Here is a 17,269-nt window from a genome sequence, read left to right as displayed (position 1 = left end):
GAAATTATTAAACGGATTGACTTATCAGCTGCGCAAGCGCAGAGTGGCTTAATCTCGTAAGCGATTTATTATGCACCAGTTACCACATTAAGCAAGACGTACACTTACTGGCGTGAGTATGTTAATACAATTTTTTAAATTAATTAATTAATTAAGATAATTTTAAATATAATGTTATCGGTGATCTTTCATTATGTTGATGAAAACCAAATACAATAATAGTTTTGTTATATATTTATAATCCTGCATTCTGCAAGTGTGCAGTTAGTATGGTCAGCAAAAACATTAAACAAATATATATTTTTAATTAAACTTATTATTCAAATATATAAAGCATATATAAAGTATATACGAATCAAAATTACCTGCCGTATGTACATATGTCAAAATATGAACGCTAGTAGCTCTGCGTAAAAAATGAACCAGCCCTCCTGACATTGGTAGAGGCAATAAGACGTGATGTTATTTATACATACTTTGTTTTTTTAATGCCCTTTTAAAAGTATTTAAATAACTAATAACAAAAACTAGGGCTGTTGATGTGAGCGTACATTTTTAATTGTCTTCTAGTGTTAGAACGCGTGCATCTTAACCGATGATTGCGGGTTCAAACCCAGGCAAGCATCACTGAGTTTTCATCTGCTTAATTTGTGTTTATAATTCATCACGTGCTCGGCGGTGAAGCAAAACATAGTGAGGAAACCTGCATGTGGCTAATTTCAACGAAATTCTGCCACATGTGTATTCCACCAACCCGCATTGGAGCTGCGTGGTGGAATATGCTCCATACCTTCTCCTCAAAGGGAGAGGAAGCCTTAGTCCAGCAGTGGGAAATTTACAGGCTGTTAATATAAAAAAAAAATGTTATGATTTATATTTGCAACCTCTTGATTGATCCAGACATCGTGCAGGCCGAAATTAGCCGGCTGTTTGCTTTATACATTCCATGAATTTGCATAAATTGATATTGATATCACTAATATAAGAGATACTTATTCTGTTGTGGTTTATAAATAAAAATAAGTAAAATAGAGTCCGCAAATATCGTGCACGATAATTAAATAATCATTAAACTCAAAATAAAATATATTCGACATTTGTATGTAATGCGAAGGTTAGATATTTGGCTCGCAAGTGTATGCATATATTTTGTCAACGGACGATTTACGTGTGACAATGGTGCAGTAATCGTACTTGGTTGTGACATCTTACAACTGAATAAGCGTTTGTAACAACACGAGTAATTGTTTGTGGTGTGGTTTAAAGGTTGGGTGAACCATTGCAATTACAGACTATTCCAAACGAAGACGGAATAAAGATAAACAAACCGTAGATTTACGTATGCCACGCTATTTGCTAATAGTCCCAAGATTGGTGACGCATTGGTGATAAAAGGAAAAATTAATGTTTCTTACAGCGTCAGTGTATATGGATGGAAGTGACCATTTACCATCAGATGGCACTTTTGTCCGTCCGCTTAACAACGTTATAAAAAGAAAAATGTTAAATTATCTATTCCAACCATCAGAGGAGAAAAGCCAAATTTGACAGTGAATAGACGCGAGCTTGATTAATCTATGACACAACTAAACGAAAAACGTCAATGACATTTTTATCGGTATTTTGGAAGTAAAATTAAAGTGGATATAAGCAGTTTAGTGTAATAGTGTTGTATTAATAAATAAAGAAATATTAAACAAGAACTGTTGATCAACTGTGCTACTCCTCAAAATATAGCTGTGCTTAGCAAATATATAATATAAAAATACTCTGATATTATAAATAAAGATATATTAATAATAAAGTTTTAGTAGTACACGATATAGCTGAGTTATTAGAGAATCGTATACCTAGAATATGTAAATCTAAGATTTGGTTATCTTTATTCCTACTTCGATTGGAATATGCTATACATATAAAAATAAGAGGTTCACATAAATATAATTACAATTATAATAGTTTAATATTACATTTACGGTGTAAAGTTCAAGGCTGCACTTGCGAGATGCGATCGTGACGATACGAAATAATGAGCTGTTATTTGTGTATAAGTTATCATCACCATGTTACGACTGATACCTTGGACTCGGCGCGGGAAAATTGTATTCTAAATTCTATTATGTACAATAATATATATCTACTTAAAAATAAATTAAATTATAACATATTTATTAAAATTTTTGATTCATTTAAGTGTGTGGGACATTATTTTCGAACAAACGATTGTACTGAAATTTTCGAGTTGGAATATTTCAAAAGCGTGTTTTTAAAAAAATATATTTTTAATCAAACTTTTTTTACTAGAATATTGAAGTATAATGTATGCTATGGTCTATTCCGCGATTGAGTGATCGAGATCCCACGACACAGACACACATACACTCTCGAACACGTCTTAACCGTGGATTGGGTATTCAAACCCAAGCGAGCATCACTGATTTTCATGTGCTTAATTTGAGTTTACATTTCATCTCGTGCTTTGTCGTATGAAAACCCGTGCAGTTCGTGGCATCCACTCGTCCATATCTACAGCCACTTGCACATCAGTAGGACGTTTACAGACAGTTCCTTTTTTGTATTATAGTATCTGCGTTTGAATTCTTAGTTTATATTTTAAGTAGTGAAATGATTTATTGGGTGGGAAAATCGAATACTGCTGTTTAATATATCACAAAAGGTGAAATTATATTGTATCAATATAACAGAAATATTAGTTTTCAAAATTTTAATCTGACTATTGGCTAAATAAAAAGCTTATTATTAAATAATAAACTTATGTACGAACAGCGAACTCGTAGCGAACGCGTACTACCCGGTATAATTACGAGCTGTTAGTTACCAATTTCATTGTCTATACGTTGAAAAAATACATAATTTTCAAAGTTTTTGTTTGGATGTTGTTTGTAAATATGTGTAGATTTAATAACTCTAGAGTTTTATGTTTTATATAATTTATTAAATAGGTTAACATTGTCATAATTTATTAAAAAGAAAATTTCAAAAGCGTTTAACTCTAAGAAACGAATATTCCATAACATGTGTTATATTGATGATTGGCAATTAGGAGTTGGGAAAAGATGTACAAACAAACAGAGATTGATATAATAGATGCCGTCCTAGAATGTTCTAACGTCGGGCACGTTGAGCATAATATGACATAACGGTGTAGCAATATTACACTTAACTACATGGGCCACTCAGAAAAAACATTATTGTGTATTTTAGTTAACTAGTAGACGATTAATGTAAACATTTGTGTTTTATAAGGTACTAAACCTAAGGTCATTGACCTCACGTTTAAAAAAATAAAAGCAATACGTTTTATGTTATTATTTTGTAATGAGTCTCGGTACTTGGTATGTTCGTACCCATTTTAAAAATTTTAAATATAGTTGTTAATATTTATTTTTATATCATTATGTTTTAATAATAATTTTAAATTTATCTCACGAATCACATAGTTTGCCTTCAACGCCGCGTGAGTCGGGAATCATCAAATACAAGCAAAATATGCTAACTTAGTGTCGCTTGTCTAGATTCCAGCTCAACTCCTTCGATTATAAATTATAATGTTGTATATGTATTAATAAATAGGTAACTGTCTAGATTTTCCTGACATATATCACTTGGGGGGTAGGACTGAGTCCATCTGGGTAGGTACCACCCACTCATTACATATTGTACCGCCAAACAGCAATAGTTAGTATTGTTGTATTTCGGTTTAAAGGGTGAGCGAGTTAGTGTAACTACAGGCACAGGGGACATACCACCTGTATTCCCAAGGTTGTTGTTACATTGGTAGTGCTGACCACTAACCACCACGTCCATTGCCAGTTCGCCTACCTATATGACAAAATAATTAAAAAAAATAAAGTTTAAATACGTAGACGTCTTTAGTGAAAACCTACAAAGATGTTTAAGTTCTAGGCAATTACATACATACACGGCAAATGCGTCCCCGCTGGGCTGCATGGTCGCGCATGCGCGAGTGTGTGTCAGGTTAATTGGACGTTTAATGCGAAAATGTTGTCTTGTGCAATACCTAGCAATATGGAAGATTTATATGAGGATTGCACTTTACGAATACTAAAACATTTAACGATATTTTGTGCCCACTTATAGAATAGTCTATGTTTGCGCAAATTAATATTAAAAGATAAATACCTAATAGGATTTCGTAAGAGCATGTGTGTCTGGTGAATTAGACTATGTTTACCTAGATTATTTAATTTACGCGATAAGAAATTTGAGGTTTGACCTACATTATTTTATTATTTATTTGTTCCCAGGATGAAATGCAAGCATGGACTCCAGTGCTGGCTAACATCGCGCTGCTCATAATCGCCTCAGTTCACTGCCTGGTCTGCATCGTCTCCATCTACCATCTCTCTAAGAGAATTTGTCCCTGCTTCCGTCCGAAGCAGGCCTTCGACCACAACCAGTTCGACCCGGCCTTTAAGCCGGTTCAGCCTTGTGTCTTCCACGTGGACGAGATCAAGAAGGCCCAAGAGGCGGAGAAGATTAGAGGACATGAACTCTGTAAGGAGTTGGAGGCGAAGTTGCAAGGGGAGACGCTGAAAAAGAAAAAGGTGACAATTGAGTTTTTAGTGATGATTATTCAACGACCAAAGAAGAATTATTTAACATAATTTAAATTATATTTTGCTAATTCTTTCTAGAACATTACAAACTATGTCAGCAATTCTATAGTATACATTGGAACGATTGCAAATATCTAGCCGCAAGAAATGCTTTGAAATAGTCGGTTCAGTTATCTATGTACTAAGTGCGTTATTAAAATCCAGAACTAGTTATATGTAATTGAAGAGAAAAAAAACTTATGTTATTTAATGAAAAAACTTCGACTCGCTAGCCTTGGGCTGATTTCGGGACATATATGGGTATACATTACTATTTAATACTTACGATTGGTAAAGACAAAAGACGCATATCAGAAATAACTATCAGAGTGCAAATTATGTCAAGTAAAGTAAGAAAATACAAAAAATAAAATGGATTTGTACTTCTTATTAATATTTTACTAAGATTATAAATGTTGTAGTTTCGATGGTTTGATGTGTTTGACTCAAGCACGTCAGATTGAACAGATCGAAATGAAATTTTGCGCAGAGATAGATTATAGTCTGGAATAGCACATTGGTTACTTTTTATCCTGAAGTAACGATCGGTTTCCGTGGGATGGATTTGTTACCTAACACTTGTATAGCCCCTCGTATAGTCGGGCGGAAACAAGACGTTATTTCGTACATCGATTTAAAAAGTTTTTAAACATAATTTATTTCTTAGGAGGAACCTGAATTCGGAAGTGCTAACAGTAAAGAAAAACTGGTGACAAAGTGGCTCGGCCGTCACCACACCGTGACGACTGCCGTCCGACCTCCCAGGAGCAAAGGCGTTAGGAAACCAAGGAAACCTCCACCAGGAACGATGATGCTCGTTCCAGCACATCCAGCGAGCACGGTAAGACTTTTAGTTGTGTAATTGATGAAGTTATTGAGTCACGATTTTTTTTTTAATTTAATAGATACACGATCAAATTATATTAGTTATTATGTTCTTTGACCCTAAAGTTTTACAAGATCATACACTTTATTAAATATATTAAACGTAAACACGCCATAGCAAAATAATATTTTTTGGCGGTGGAGTAACTTGTCATAAGGTCTCCACCAAAATGAGCCCATACTAATTCAACCACCAGCGAAACTTCCTACGAGAGCCGATTTGGCCCAGTGGCTGGAATACGAAGTTCTTATTAAAAGATGATCATTGAATTTTCATGTGCTTAATTTGCGTTAATAATTACTCATCTCATCAATGAAACATCGTCTGAAAACCTGGGTTTGACGGATGAATTTCTTCAACGTGTGTTTCCACCAAACCGTATAGGCGCAGAGTAGTGGTCTCCCTCAGTGAGATTTACATAACCTGGTAAAGTCTTCTTTTTGTTAGTTTTAAAATATTTAATAATCAACCAAAATATAAATCAAGGAAATATATTACTATTAGGAAATTTATTCAGTAAATTGAATATTAACTAAATCTGTAAATCTTGACAATCCTAGGTTCTGCAATTTATTCTTCAGATAGATTTATAAAATTATAATAAATAATTATTGACGAAAATCAATACATAATCGATTTGTTTCGATTTGGAAATAGTGTCCAAATAACGAAGTTCAATTTATTAACTCTATAAATGTATTAGTCTCTCAATAAAATATATTGTTCATCAGCACTCCTATCAAAAGCCTAAAATATATGTTATACTAAGTCGTAAAGCAATTTTTATTACGTCTTCAGAACAAATTTGACCATCAGTGTTGCGTGATATGACTCGTTTTCGTTTATGAAATGTATGATATTTTGGAAGAACTTCTAATTATGCTTCATCACTTTTGTTTAGATGCTTTAGAAGTTTTTCTTACGCTGTGGTCAGTCACAATGGTCGGACGTGAGGGTCAGTGGGTCGAATGTCCCAACGCAAGTCACGAACACGCTCCTAACACGCTTTATTTAAGCGCCAATACATTGTGTTTAAAACTAAACATCATTTAAGATTTCGTTTGCAATCATTAATGTTTTATTCATAATGTTGTTTTTGGACAAACTTCGAAGAACGTATTGTAATGATCATGCATTACTATTTTTCTAGAAGTTAACGTATACTTTTCTTGTGTATTTTGTTTGGTCATACTGATATTTCTCAGTGCCAAAGTATGAAGTGACCGTTTGTTTATTTTTATTTAAGACGGGATAAATAATAGTTCAATTGTTTATAACACATAAGTACATTACTTAAATCTTTGGAAATGTTAACGCCTGACTTTATTTGGCGGTTTTTCTCGTTAGTATATATCAGTATATATTGAATTGGTTATTGATAATCAACTACAAATATATTAACATAAAGCAAGCGTTTTTTAAATATTTACAACGTATTTTATGATTATCGGTTTGTTAGTTGTTTTTCTAATGAGTTGTTATTACCATTCCAAGAAAACCTTGCACCAGTGATTACTCCATTCGAGTCCAACTTGACTTTGCTCGATATGGCATTAAAAGGGAATGTTTTTTTTTTAATATAACATTTATCATTTAATGAAGAACTTTAACGACGTCAGTTTTTGTTTTCACATCATTCCTAGAATAATTTTTCAAGAATTTTTAAATCTTGTTCGAATTCAATATATTAGAATTAGAACATGTTAAATGTTTGATTAACTGGTTCGAATAACACGTGCAAATAATAACTGTAAACCAACAGCCAGTTTTTGAAATTAACTAAATTTCAGACAGGGCGCACATAGACATTACGTCACTCGGCCAATGACTATTCAGATTAAATATTAACTAATTAACTTTAAATTAGATTTTTTCTACTAAAATCTGAAAAATAGTTGTGAAATAATTGAATTGAATAACAAATACACATATTAATACATGTGTCACAAAGGCACAAATAATTTGAACAGCAAATAATAATAATTATAATAATTATCATTATTCTTTACAACTATTCCAAACAGCGCAAAAATGTAACTTACCAGATGATTGAAATATGCAAGCATTTGTGAACTTTTTTTTTGTGAACCTCTTTAATCGTTGGATTGTTCTTCAGTATTCTTTTAGCATCGTTAGTCGATTTGGTAATAATATGTACATATATTATTAAGGTATTTATATAATGTCGAGACAAAGAGACAAGTCGGGCCACGACGCGGTTCATTCCGCATGCCGCGCTCTTCCTGAACCTAATGCTAATGATTTGCTTACAAACTCGACTTGGTTTACTTTAAAATTTAATACAAATCTAAACCGTGCTGTGTTATTTACTGTAGTAAACATTTATTTGTATGTGACTAAAATATAATCCCTAATGTTTACTGAATAGCAAGAGTCGACGATTGATTTTATGTTCCTAAATCAATCTTCCAGTTGAATTAATAAGTTTATTATCCAACGATTAAAGAGGTTCACAAAAAAAAAAGTTCACAAATGCTTGCATATTTCAATCATCTGGGAAGATACATTTTTGCGCTGTTTGGTTGTATAGTTGTAAATATTCATTATTCATCAGATTATAATCAAAGATCGAGATGGTTCTTTTGAGGCTTACCAATTCTGATTTTCTTGGGACCGCGTTATTACATGTTCAGGACAAGGACGCGGCGTGAAGTTTATCTTTTAGGGGGCGTGATTTAATTACTGTATCAATTACTTAATTAATGTTCTTATAGAAGTTCTAGTTTTAAGAAATTTATGGACAATTATATAACATTTTGCTTTCAAATATTCATATTTCTCGGCACCATGCCTCTGGGTTATCGCTGTTTATTCTTATTTATTATATTTATTTCTCTGGCCTATTACTAATTAATATGAATTAATTTAAATATCTTACTTTATGTCGTAACTTAAACTTTCATTTAGGTTTCATGAAAATGAAAGTGGACGGTTAGTTTTACATTTAGAATATTTATAGTCTCAGTTCGATGCGTGTACGTATTCGCAGGCTTATGTGCTGAATATTCTGGTGTCTTTGATCTCCTGCGCTACATCAAGCCGGATCTTCACTATTTAATTGGATTTTTGAAACCGAAATTGCTCAGTGGGTAAAATTCATGAATGCAGGTCAAAGTTTACGAGTTCAAACATAATGTCTGACTATTTATATTTAATTATGGTATAGAATTCATATATACGTATCATTGAATGGATATTAACGAAACTACGTACAATAAGATTTCCTCAAAATGGCAGGACTACTGGGTAGTACTTACTTTTTAATTTATTATTTAAGGCAGACAGACAAATGGATCGAGTGATGGTAAGCATAGACACTGTAAGAAGTACATACAACTTTTTAAATTGTCAATGCGACGCCAATTACGAAATTTAAGATGTCGGGTCTGTAATTACACTATTTTACTCATTTTCTAAATTGGAAAAAAACAGTATAAAGTAACACTGCTAGAATAATTGCGGAGTGGGGGGTTTAAAACGGAACTGTTTTGCTACATTAAATATCTACGTGACGGCACCACAGGCTGCAACTCGTTTATAAATAAGATTGGTCCGGTAGTCACTTCCAATTACTGAACGTATTTTGTACAAATACGAAAACGTTTCCGATGGGAAACGCCTCATCAATAAGTAACGAGTTACAAATATCGCGGAACCTGCGCATGCGCTGCACGGCACGCTACGTTTTTTGCCGCGGCGCTGCCCGTTCCGCTCTCATAAGCACTGCGTGAAGACTCGAGATTAACAATGCTTCAGAGATCATACAAGACGAAGGATTGTCTGAGATAAATCAGTCAGTAACATATTTGCATAGGGAAACATAATAAATAATAATACATACATATACCCATGTAGGTATGAGTGCCCATATGGCAATTCTTTTTATCAGTTTTGTTGTTGTTTAGTTTGTTTTGTTGTATTATTAAAATATAATGTACAAAACGTTATTAATATAAAAAAAAAAATGGATGGTAAGTGGTTCATCGCCCGTATCGGTACATTGACGATGTAAACATTTTTAACCATTCCGTAAATCGCCAATTCGCTGCCAACCTCGGGAACTAATATATTATGTCCCTCGTGCCTGTAGTTATACCTTTCAATGCAAAAATAATAAAGTTTCTCGGTAGTATGTGTGGCCAATGGATGGTCTGAGTAAGCCTAATATTTGTTCAAATTTATGGCTGACCGGTTTGCTCATGGAGCCCATTATCGTTTATGGCTCATTTTGGCAATTGCACAGGAAAAAAAAACACATGTATACTCTCCATACCCTCACGCTCCTGAACGGATGGCATGGCCATCTGAGATGACCAGAGTTCAGGCGCAAGTCCAACAGCTTCATGTGCTTTCCGATTCACGGGAGTATACCGTTATGGTAGTTATAGGAGCGTGAACGGAGCGCGCAATTGATTTATTTTAAAAATAGTCTTTCTGAGAACATTATATACTAGGTGTGCAATATGCTGAAACTGTCAATCGTTAGATTCTACGTGGTTAGGTGTTTATTCGAGAAGAGATAACCAACAGAGAGAGTTAAATTCGCATTCATAATATGAATATAATTTTAGGAAAAATAATTCCCGTTCATCAATCTATAACAAATAACCTTAGAGAATAGAAATTACAATTTCAAAAACAAATTTATATTTTTACCATACCATAACAGTTCGCTGCGCACACGCACTTTGAGATAATTATTGTGATAAATTATATGATTCGTAGAACCTACTCAGCAATAGTTCTTAATTTCTATGATATAAGAGCTATATTTCTTTAATATACGTAATAAAAGGAAGTGTCGGTAACTGGAGCGAGATGAAAACTGAGATCTCTGTCGTTCATCATTTAATGAGTTTTCATACATTAATGATAATGTTTATTTTTTTAAAAACATTTTAAATATAGTAGAAAGTAGTTAATTGTACACGTAAAAATATTAAAAGTTACTACTTATTGGAGTACAAGCAAACGACCCAACGCGTGACATCGAATTGACGCGTTATCATTGGTCGAATCTTGAATAAGCATAATATTTAATATGGATTCGAGAAAAAATGGCGTTTTGAATAATGAACAAGATTTCATAGGAACTATAGAATTCATTATTGGCTATTAGTAGTTTAGTGTAATAGTGTTGTATTATAAATAAAGAATATTAATCAAGAACTTTTAGTATCGCACAATATAGAGGAGCTATTAGCAAAATACGTAAATTTAAGGTTTGTTTATCTTTACTCCTTCGATTCGCATAGGTTATACAACTGCTAACTTTACAAACTAGACTGCCCAGTTGTTTTTGTCTATATTATATAGCTGAAGAGCTGGAGTTCCTAGGCTTTAACCCGTGATAGGGCTAGGCAAACGTATTGTTTATTTCCGTCATGACAGTTTCAGTATTTGAAAGTTGGCAGTGCGGCTGAAATCGAATTATTATTAGAGTAAGGGAATAGAGGGTGCACTTAACGTAAACATACTTGAGTAAAATGAATTTCCTTATCGACTGACTAGGTCCAGACCTTAAACTTAAACTTTCTGTAGGATAGAAAATTTAAGTGGTGTCAAAATTTGGTGAATATTTTTAATATTTTTTTAAATGAACCAATTGAAAATTACGAATATCAAAAGTTTCAGGCAGTATGGGGGTCGCATTCGTCTATAGGTCTACGACAGCCAAGGTATCAAATCATCCCCTCTGAGCATTTTAATATGTCCAGCGTCGGACTAGTATTCATGTGACCGAAATTGTTCAAAGATATCGCATCATCATCGAATTAAAAACAATTCACTTTAAAACATAAACAAATGCTCAATGTATATCTTTTCTTCTATATAAATATCAGCTTCTAAACATTTATTTATTTAAAATTTAAATATAAAAGATGAAACTTATTCAGCATGAACATCTCAGTAAAGACTTGTTCGAGCGCCTTCCGAGTATATGATGACGTACGAGTTTAATCGAAAATGAAATATATATAAATTGCGAGTGAAGAACTGAGGCTATGAAATAAATCTATCTCACTCGTGTAGGATGGCGCAGGGCTGCCATACTACTGAGCTTACCCGAAATTGTTCCATTTATTTAAAAAAAAACTCTTTATAATAAACAAATCCCTTTGACCAAATTTCGGCTCTAGCGGATATTACTCTCCTACAAGAGATTATAGCGTATAAATGTGCTAGATTTTACTTGGTGGTAGGGATTTGTGCAAGCTCGTCTGGGTAGGTACCACCCACTCATAAAATATGCTGCCGCCAAGTACCAATGCTTGGTATTGTTGTGTTCCGGTTTAAAGGGTGAGTGAGCCAGTGTAACTACAGGCACAAGGGACACCAGCTTAATTCCCGAGGTTGGTGGCGCATTGGCGAAGATAAGTGATGGTTAATATTTCTAACAGCGCCGATATCTATGTGCGGTGGTGACCACTTAACAACAGGTGGCCCATCTGCCGGTCCGCCTACGTCTTACATTTTAAATTGTAAAAACCCTTACAGACGCGTACATACCTTTGTTAAAATTTATATTATTAGTAGGTAAACTTATTCCGTTTGAAATGAAATAATTAAAAGGTACAGTAACTGGCAACCCCAGTCGCACGGAGCGGAGCGTTTGATGTGTGGCTATAATTGCACTTTCCCATCGGAAACGTCGCTTTTTCCTCATCACTACATGTTAGGGTTGCCATCGAATAAATAATTACATTTTATTTTTATTTGTAGCAATTTTTGGGATACTATCGAAATATGATACATTTTCTAGTTAAAATATATTAGGTTTAAATGTTGCTAATTAATACATTTGAAATGTGTCCTGAAAATATTGATAAATAAGGCATACTAGTAAATACAGAAACTGAAGCGTGATGTTCGTGTTGTTGTTGTTGAATTTAAGGCAGAATATTTAAATATAATTATATTTTATTAAAGTACCTATATTATTGATGTATTAATTTGGTGGAAAAGGGCAATTACTGTGTTTTTACCGGTTATTTTCGATAAAATCTATATTTCGAAACATAATCATGTAAAATGATTAACTTAAAAGTGTTTCCTTTAAATACCCTCGCGGGAAGGCAGACGAGCAATAATATGAATTCACGCTATTACTTGTAAATTCAACGAGCGGCGTACGATATGCTCTACGTCATATCCTGTGTGGTTGTCACAAGCTTACATTACTCAACCAAGAAAAAAAAAATCTGCAGTAAAGTTTTAACAAGGTGATTCAAAAATTTTTTTTAAATATTCAATGGTGAGTTTGGACACTTGGTTTCAATGCATTAGTTAAAATATAACACATGCATTTCATAATAACATTAGATACACATACACGTTTATTATCTTTTTTTTGACAGCTCTGTATAAACGCTTCCTAAGCGCAACTCAAAAGGCATAAACGAATATTAAAACGCATATAAAATCGCAATTTATATTTCTATGCTTGCCGGGGGGTTTATAGCGGCCAGCATTCCACTTACAGGATTATCGGGCGATTACAACTTGTTTGTAGCAACTGTTTACTGTCTTGTCGGGAGCGGTGTTTGTTTGTATAAATCTGTTCACTGACGAAGGCGCGCGTCTCCACGTCCATTTATATCCGCGTGCATGAGTTGAGCGTCGCTAGTGCTAACAGATGTCTCGGTGTGCGTGGGATGACTATTGTACGCAGATGAAGAGATGGCGAGAAACGTCAAAAATTAAACGTGGAGGCGCGCGCCTTCTTGAGTGAACAGATCCATATTCTATTACGCAGCCTACAATTGCGAAAACAATAACTAATAGAATTTTGATGTCCACTTGCATAATTAGTGGATACATTATTTAAATAATATCGTATTACATAAACAAACATACATAACGATATATAACGTAACAATTTTAATTCAGCGAAAGTTTATGGTAATGTTCTTGTTAAAATTAAATTTCTATTAATATAAATTAATAGAAATTAAATAAAAAAACTCAATCCTTTGTTATTAAATTATTTTAATATGCGTACAGTAATGTAACTCGCACAGTTACAATTGTTTTTGAAAAAATATATATTATCATTAAATATTGCTTGGGTCGAGTTGTCTGTTCGTGACCACGTGGGCATCAAAATCGGGTTCGTGGTGTAAACTCGAATATAATATATAAAATGCGTGCACACATCGTGAAACTTCAACTGTATAAGTGTAAATTTATATTGAATAGTATAATATTATAATAAGTTAAAATTTCTTTGTTTGTATGTAGGTGGTATTCTCCGGAGACCGGAACTAATAATCCAATTCTAACAAAGTTTTCACTGGTAGAAAGCTAAATTATTCCTGAGTACTATAGAATATATTTATATATAATATAAATTGCACCCATGCGAAGCCGGGGTAGGATGCTAGTTTTAAACGTAGTATAATTAAATTATGTTAACATAAAATGTTGCGCACAAAGTCGCGGGAGTTATTCTTATTATCCATAGTTGACTGCGTTCATCTTCACGATCACGAAAAATTACGCAAGCGGTCACGCGTGACCGGCCTAATTGTTTAATTGCTTCGGTTTTACCACTAAAGGGCAAGCCGATGCGTTTCGTCACAAAACCACGGTGCGAACATGTCGTGGAGTTGATCATATCATTAACCAACATTCATTAAAACTTTACGTCTTTTGTCGGCTTTATCGTTAAAATTCCTTTTAATTTTTCGAAGTAACCCTTAGGATAGGGAAGGACATATAATCATATATGAATATGGTACTTACGCAAATAGGAATAATTTTATGAGAAATTGATTAAAATATTTTAAAAGCAACTTACAATAAACATATGTCAAAGACCTTAATGTCATTGACCCTCAATTTAATAATTTCATAATTGTAAATTAATTTACCCCATTGCGTTCGAACGATTCAATTTTTTATATAATTCTGGCAATATTATTTTCCTAATATTCGGTATCTGGACCGTCACAGAATCAGTTCCGTATCGTTTCGTAACGATTAATTAAAGTTAGATTCGATAACTTATAATTTAACATTGTCGTGTTGTTATTTTATTTTACCTTTAATTCGAATGAGCTTTTTCCTTAAAAGTTTAATGTATTCTGCTATTGTTAAAAATACATTAATAAAAAGCGTATTATTCAATACAAGATTATATAGATGATAAAAAAGCGTGGAGCTAATACTTATTGACTTACAGGAAGATATATTATATACATATATAATTGTACTTAACTAACATAACTTTGTGTTTAAATAATGAAATATATAAATCATGAAAAAGAGTAACTACTGAGTTTCTTGCCGGTTCGTGATAACCGGTGATAGGTTGTTAAATGAGGATTCAAAAGTGCTTGTAAAAGCCTACTTGAATTGATTTTGTTACATAAAATAAAATATCAAAGTATATGATTTTCGCATATACATAATATTATTTCCGAATTAAATCTAGAATACTTAAACTATTGACCATATTTGTATAAACGAGTCGCTGTGATCGTCACATCCTTCTATTAAATTTTCAATGGCATAGTTAATATAAGTAAATATACATTATATCAGGAAGCTGTAGTGTTAAGTGCAAATTAAAGAAAACGCATCAATACGCTTACAGCATCCGCATAGATGACGGGTCCAGCTATAAGAGCACTTTCAAAATCTTGCCGAATGTGTCCGAACATTGAACTGTAGTCTTAGTTGTTACGTAACAACCTGCCTCATACGCACAGAAATTCGCCTCGAGCGCTGCAACTTCCATACCACTTTCCCCGTAGACTAGCCGTCCATCAACTGCGGCGCTATTCGAAGCCATAACCCTGTCCCACTTAAATCATTGCTCTTCGTTTTATGCAAAGATGCGCTACTAAAACATTTAACATATTGTTGTATTATGTAAACGAACATCTTAACTGTAAATTTTGCACATGTCGATCGATGTAGACAAACATGAGGCTGGCCTCACAACCTTACGTCTTAGATATGTATAGATAATATCTTGCTAACCGAACGTTGTCCGAACTCAAAGACAATCAATCTGCTCAGAAGATAGTAAAACGTACGTGTGCCTGTACACAGGTGCACTATCCAGTATTTGATAGCTCTTCTCGACTATCCGAACTGCTCCGAACTATTAAGTTCTTTTTTATTACTGTGACATGTGGTCTTTGTACTCGTAGCTATTCCTTAAATGACTTATAGCAAGGTAAAATGTTTATAAGTGAACATATCGCTCCATGGCGCTGTGACTCCAGTGGGAGATCGGCCTCACGCTGGTTATGGTGATGACCGGAGGCCGGTGTAGAAATCGGGCTGGTACATTCCTTTTTTCCCCGATTTTCTTTTTTTTCCCCTATCAAGCTTTCTAGTGCTCATTAGTGGAATTACTTCTGTGAATTAAACGGTTTTGATTGTTAACACCTCTCCTACTCGTATGGGAGAGTACCAAAAGCAATTACTGCAGTTCTAGTAGTTCCTGCAGTTTCATGTATTGGTGGTAATGCAGAGTCCGTATAGGTCGACCCTAAACACTCAGCATATATTGTACCGCCAAGCAGGAATACTTACTATTGCGTCTTCCGATTTAAAAGATGATTGAAACTGTGTTACTACAGGCACGATAACGTCTTAGTTCCCAAGGTTGAATGTGTATTGGTGTTGCAAGGAATGGCTTTTATTTCTTACAGCGCCAATGTCTATGGGCAGTGCTAACCACTTTTTACCATTCCGAAAATTTTATAAAAAAAAGTTTTGATATAGGTACGAAAAGTTATTTGCTATAAATTGCAGATGAACGTTTAAATATAATTTTTTTCTTAGTGTTCAAAGGAATTTTGAATTTATAAATTAATTTTAAATATCTGATCTTTGTCTTTAGCATTTAATATCCGCAACAAAGAAAATCTAAAATGGCGACGAAACCGACATATTATAACGAATGAAATTTTGTCACATTTATATTGATAAACCTTGTTGCATACTCCAATCCATCTCCGAAGAGGTGGCCCTTGCCTAAAAGTGGAATATTTAATTCTGATTAGCAATACGTCAGCAACAAACATTAAATAGTTAACAATAAGGAGTTAGTTTCGATATGAAACATCTTGCACCTGTCGAGGTTTACCGTGAAACAACAAATAGCAATCAGTAAAGTGAGCTGTGCGATAAACAATAGCAGGTCGACGACCGCCGCTGACGGCGAGAAAGCCTACCTGATAGAGTGACCATGCGTTATAATTAATTAGCCTTACAAATTCTTAATGACATATTTATTTTAAATCATGCAATGAATCTCATTGAACATCGACAGTATTTTTTCCATCTAGGTGATGAAAGTTTCTAAAAACTATCAATGCGAAGCCACTTGAGACTAACTTCTGACCGGCCAACTTACCTGGCGCGAATAAATTGTACCAGAAAAAAATTTACCCTAGAAAGATGGACGCACTCATGGATAAAATTAATGAACAGGCGAGGCATTTAGAGGGATATAAAAGATTTAGTCTCAGGTTGTATTTTATCCCCTTACTCGTAACTTACCTCGTTAAAAGGTAGAGTAAATAAGAATATTAGTAATTATAATGCAGGCATCGCTGTTAGTCTTTATTTAAAATATCCCATAACTTACGTAGCTTGATGGTGATCACATTCATCAAATGTTTTTTGCTGTCCATTCACAGATAATAAAAAGTCACAACAAAGAGCTGCGTATTTGCTGCGTTAGCTAGTAACGCTTAACCTA

At 33.8% G+C, this 17,269-nt stretch overlaps 1 protein-coding gene across 2 annotated transcripts in view; it reads left to right on the top strand.

Annotated features, from left to right (window-relative positions):
• LOC113393799 (uncharacterized) overlaps positions 1-17,269 on the top strand; it is a 52,927-nt gene that overhangs the window by 8,595 nt on the left and 27,063 nt on the right. For both annotated transcript variants that reach the window (XM_026630863.2, XM_026630862.2), the window contains exons 3-4: positions 4,290-4,589; positions 5,308-5,481. In XM_026630863.2, coding sequence (XP_026486648.1) covers positions 4,290-4,589; positions 5,308-5,481 — 474 coding nt within the window. The remainder of the gene's footprint in view (positions 1-4,289; positions 4,590-5,307; positions 5,482-17,269) is intronic.

This window comes from Vanessa tameamea, chromosome 9 (genome assembly GCF_037043105.1).
Source record: "Vanessa tameamea isolate UH-Manoa-2023 chromosome 9, ilVanTame1 primary haplotype, whole genome shotgun sequence".
Classification (NCBI taxonomy): Eukaryota; Metazoa; Arthropoda; class Insecta; order Lepidoptera; family Nymphalidae; genus Vanessa; species Vanessa tameamea.
Note: the sequence above shows the minus strand (reverse complement) of the source record. Positions and strands in the feature narration are given on the sequence as shown.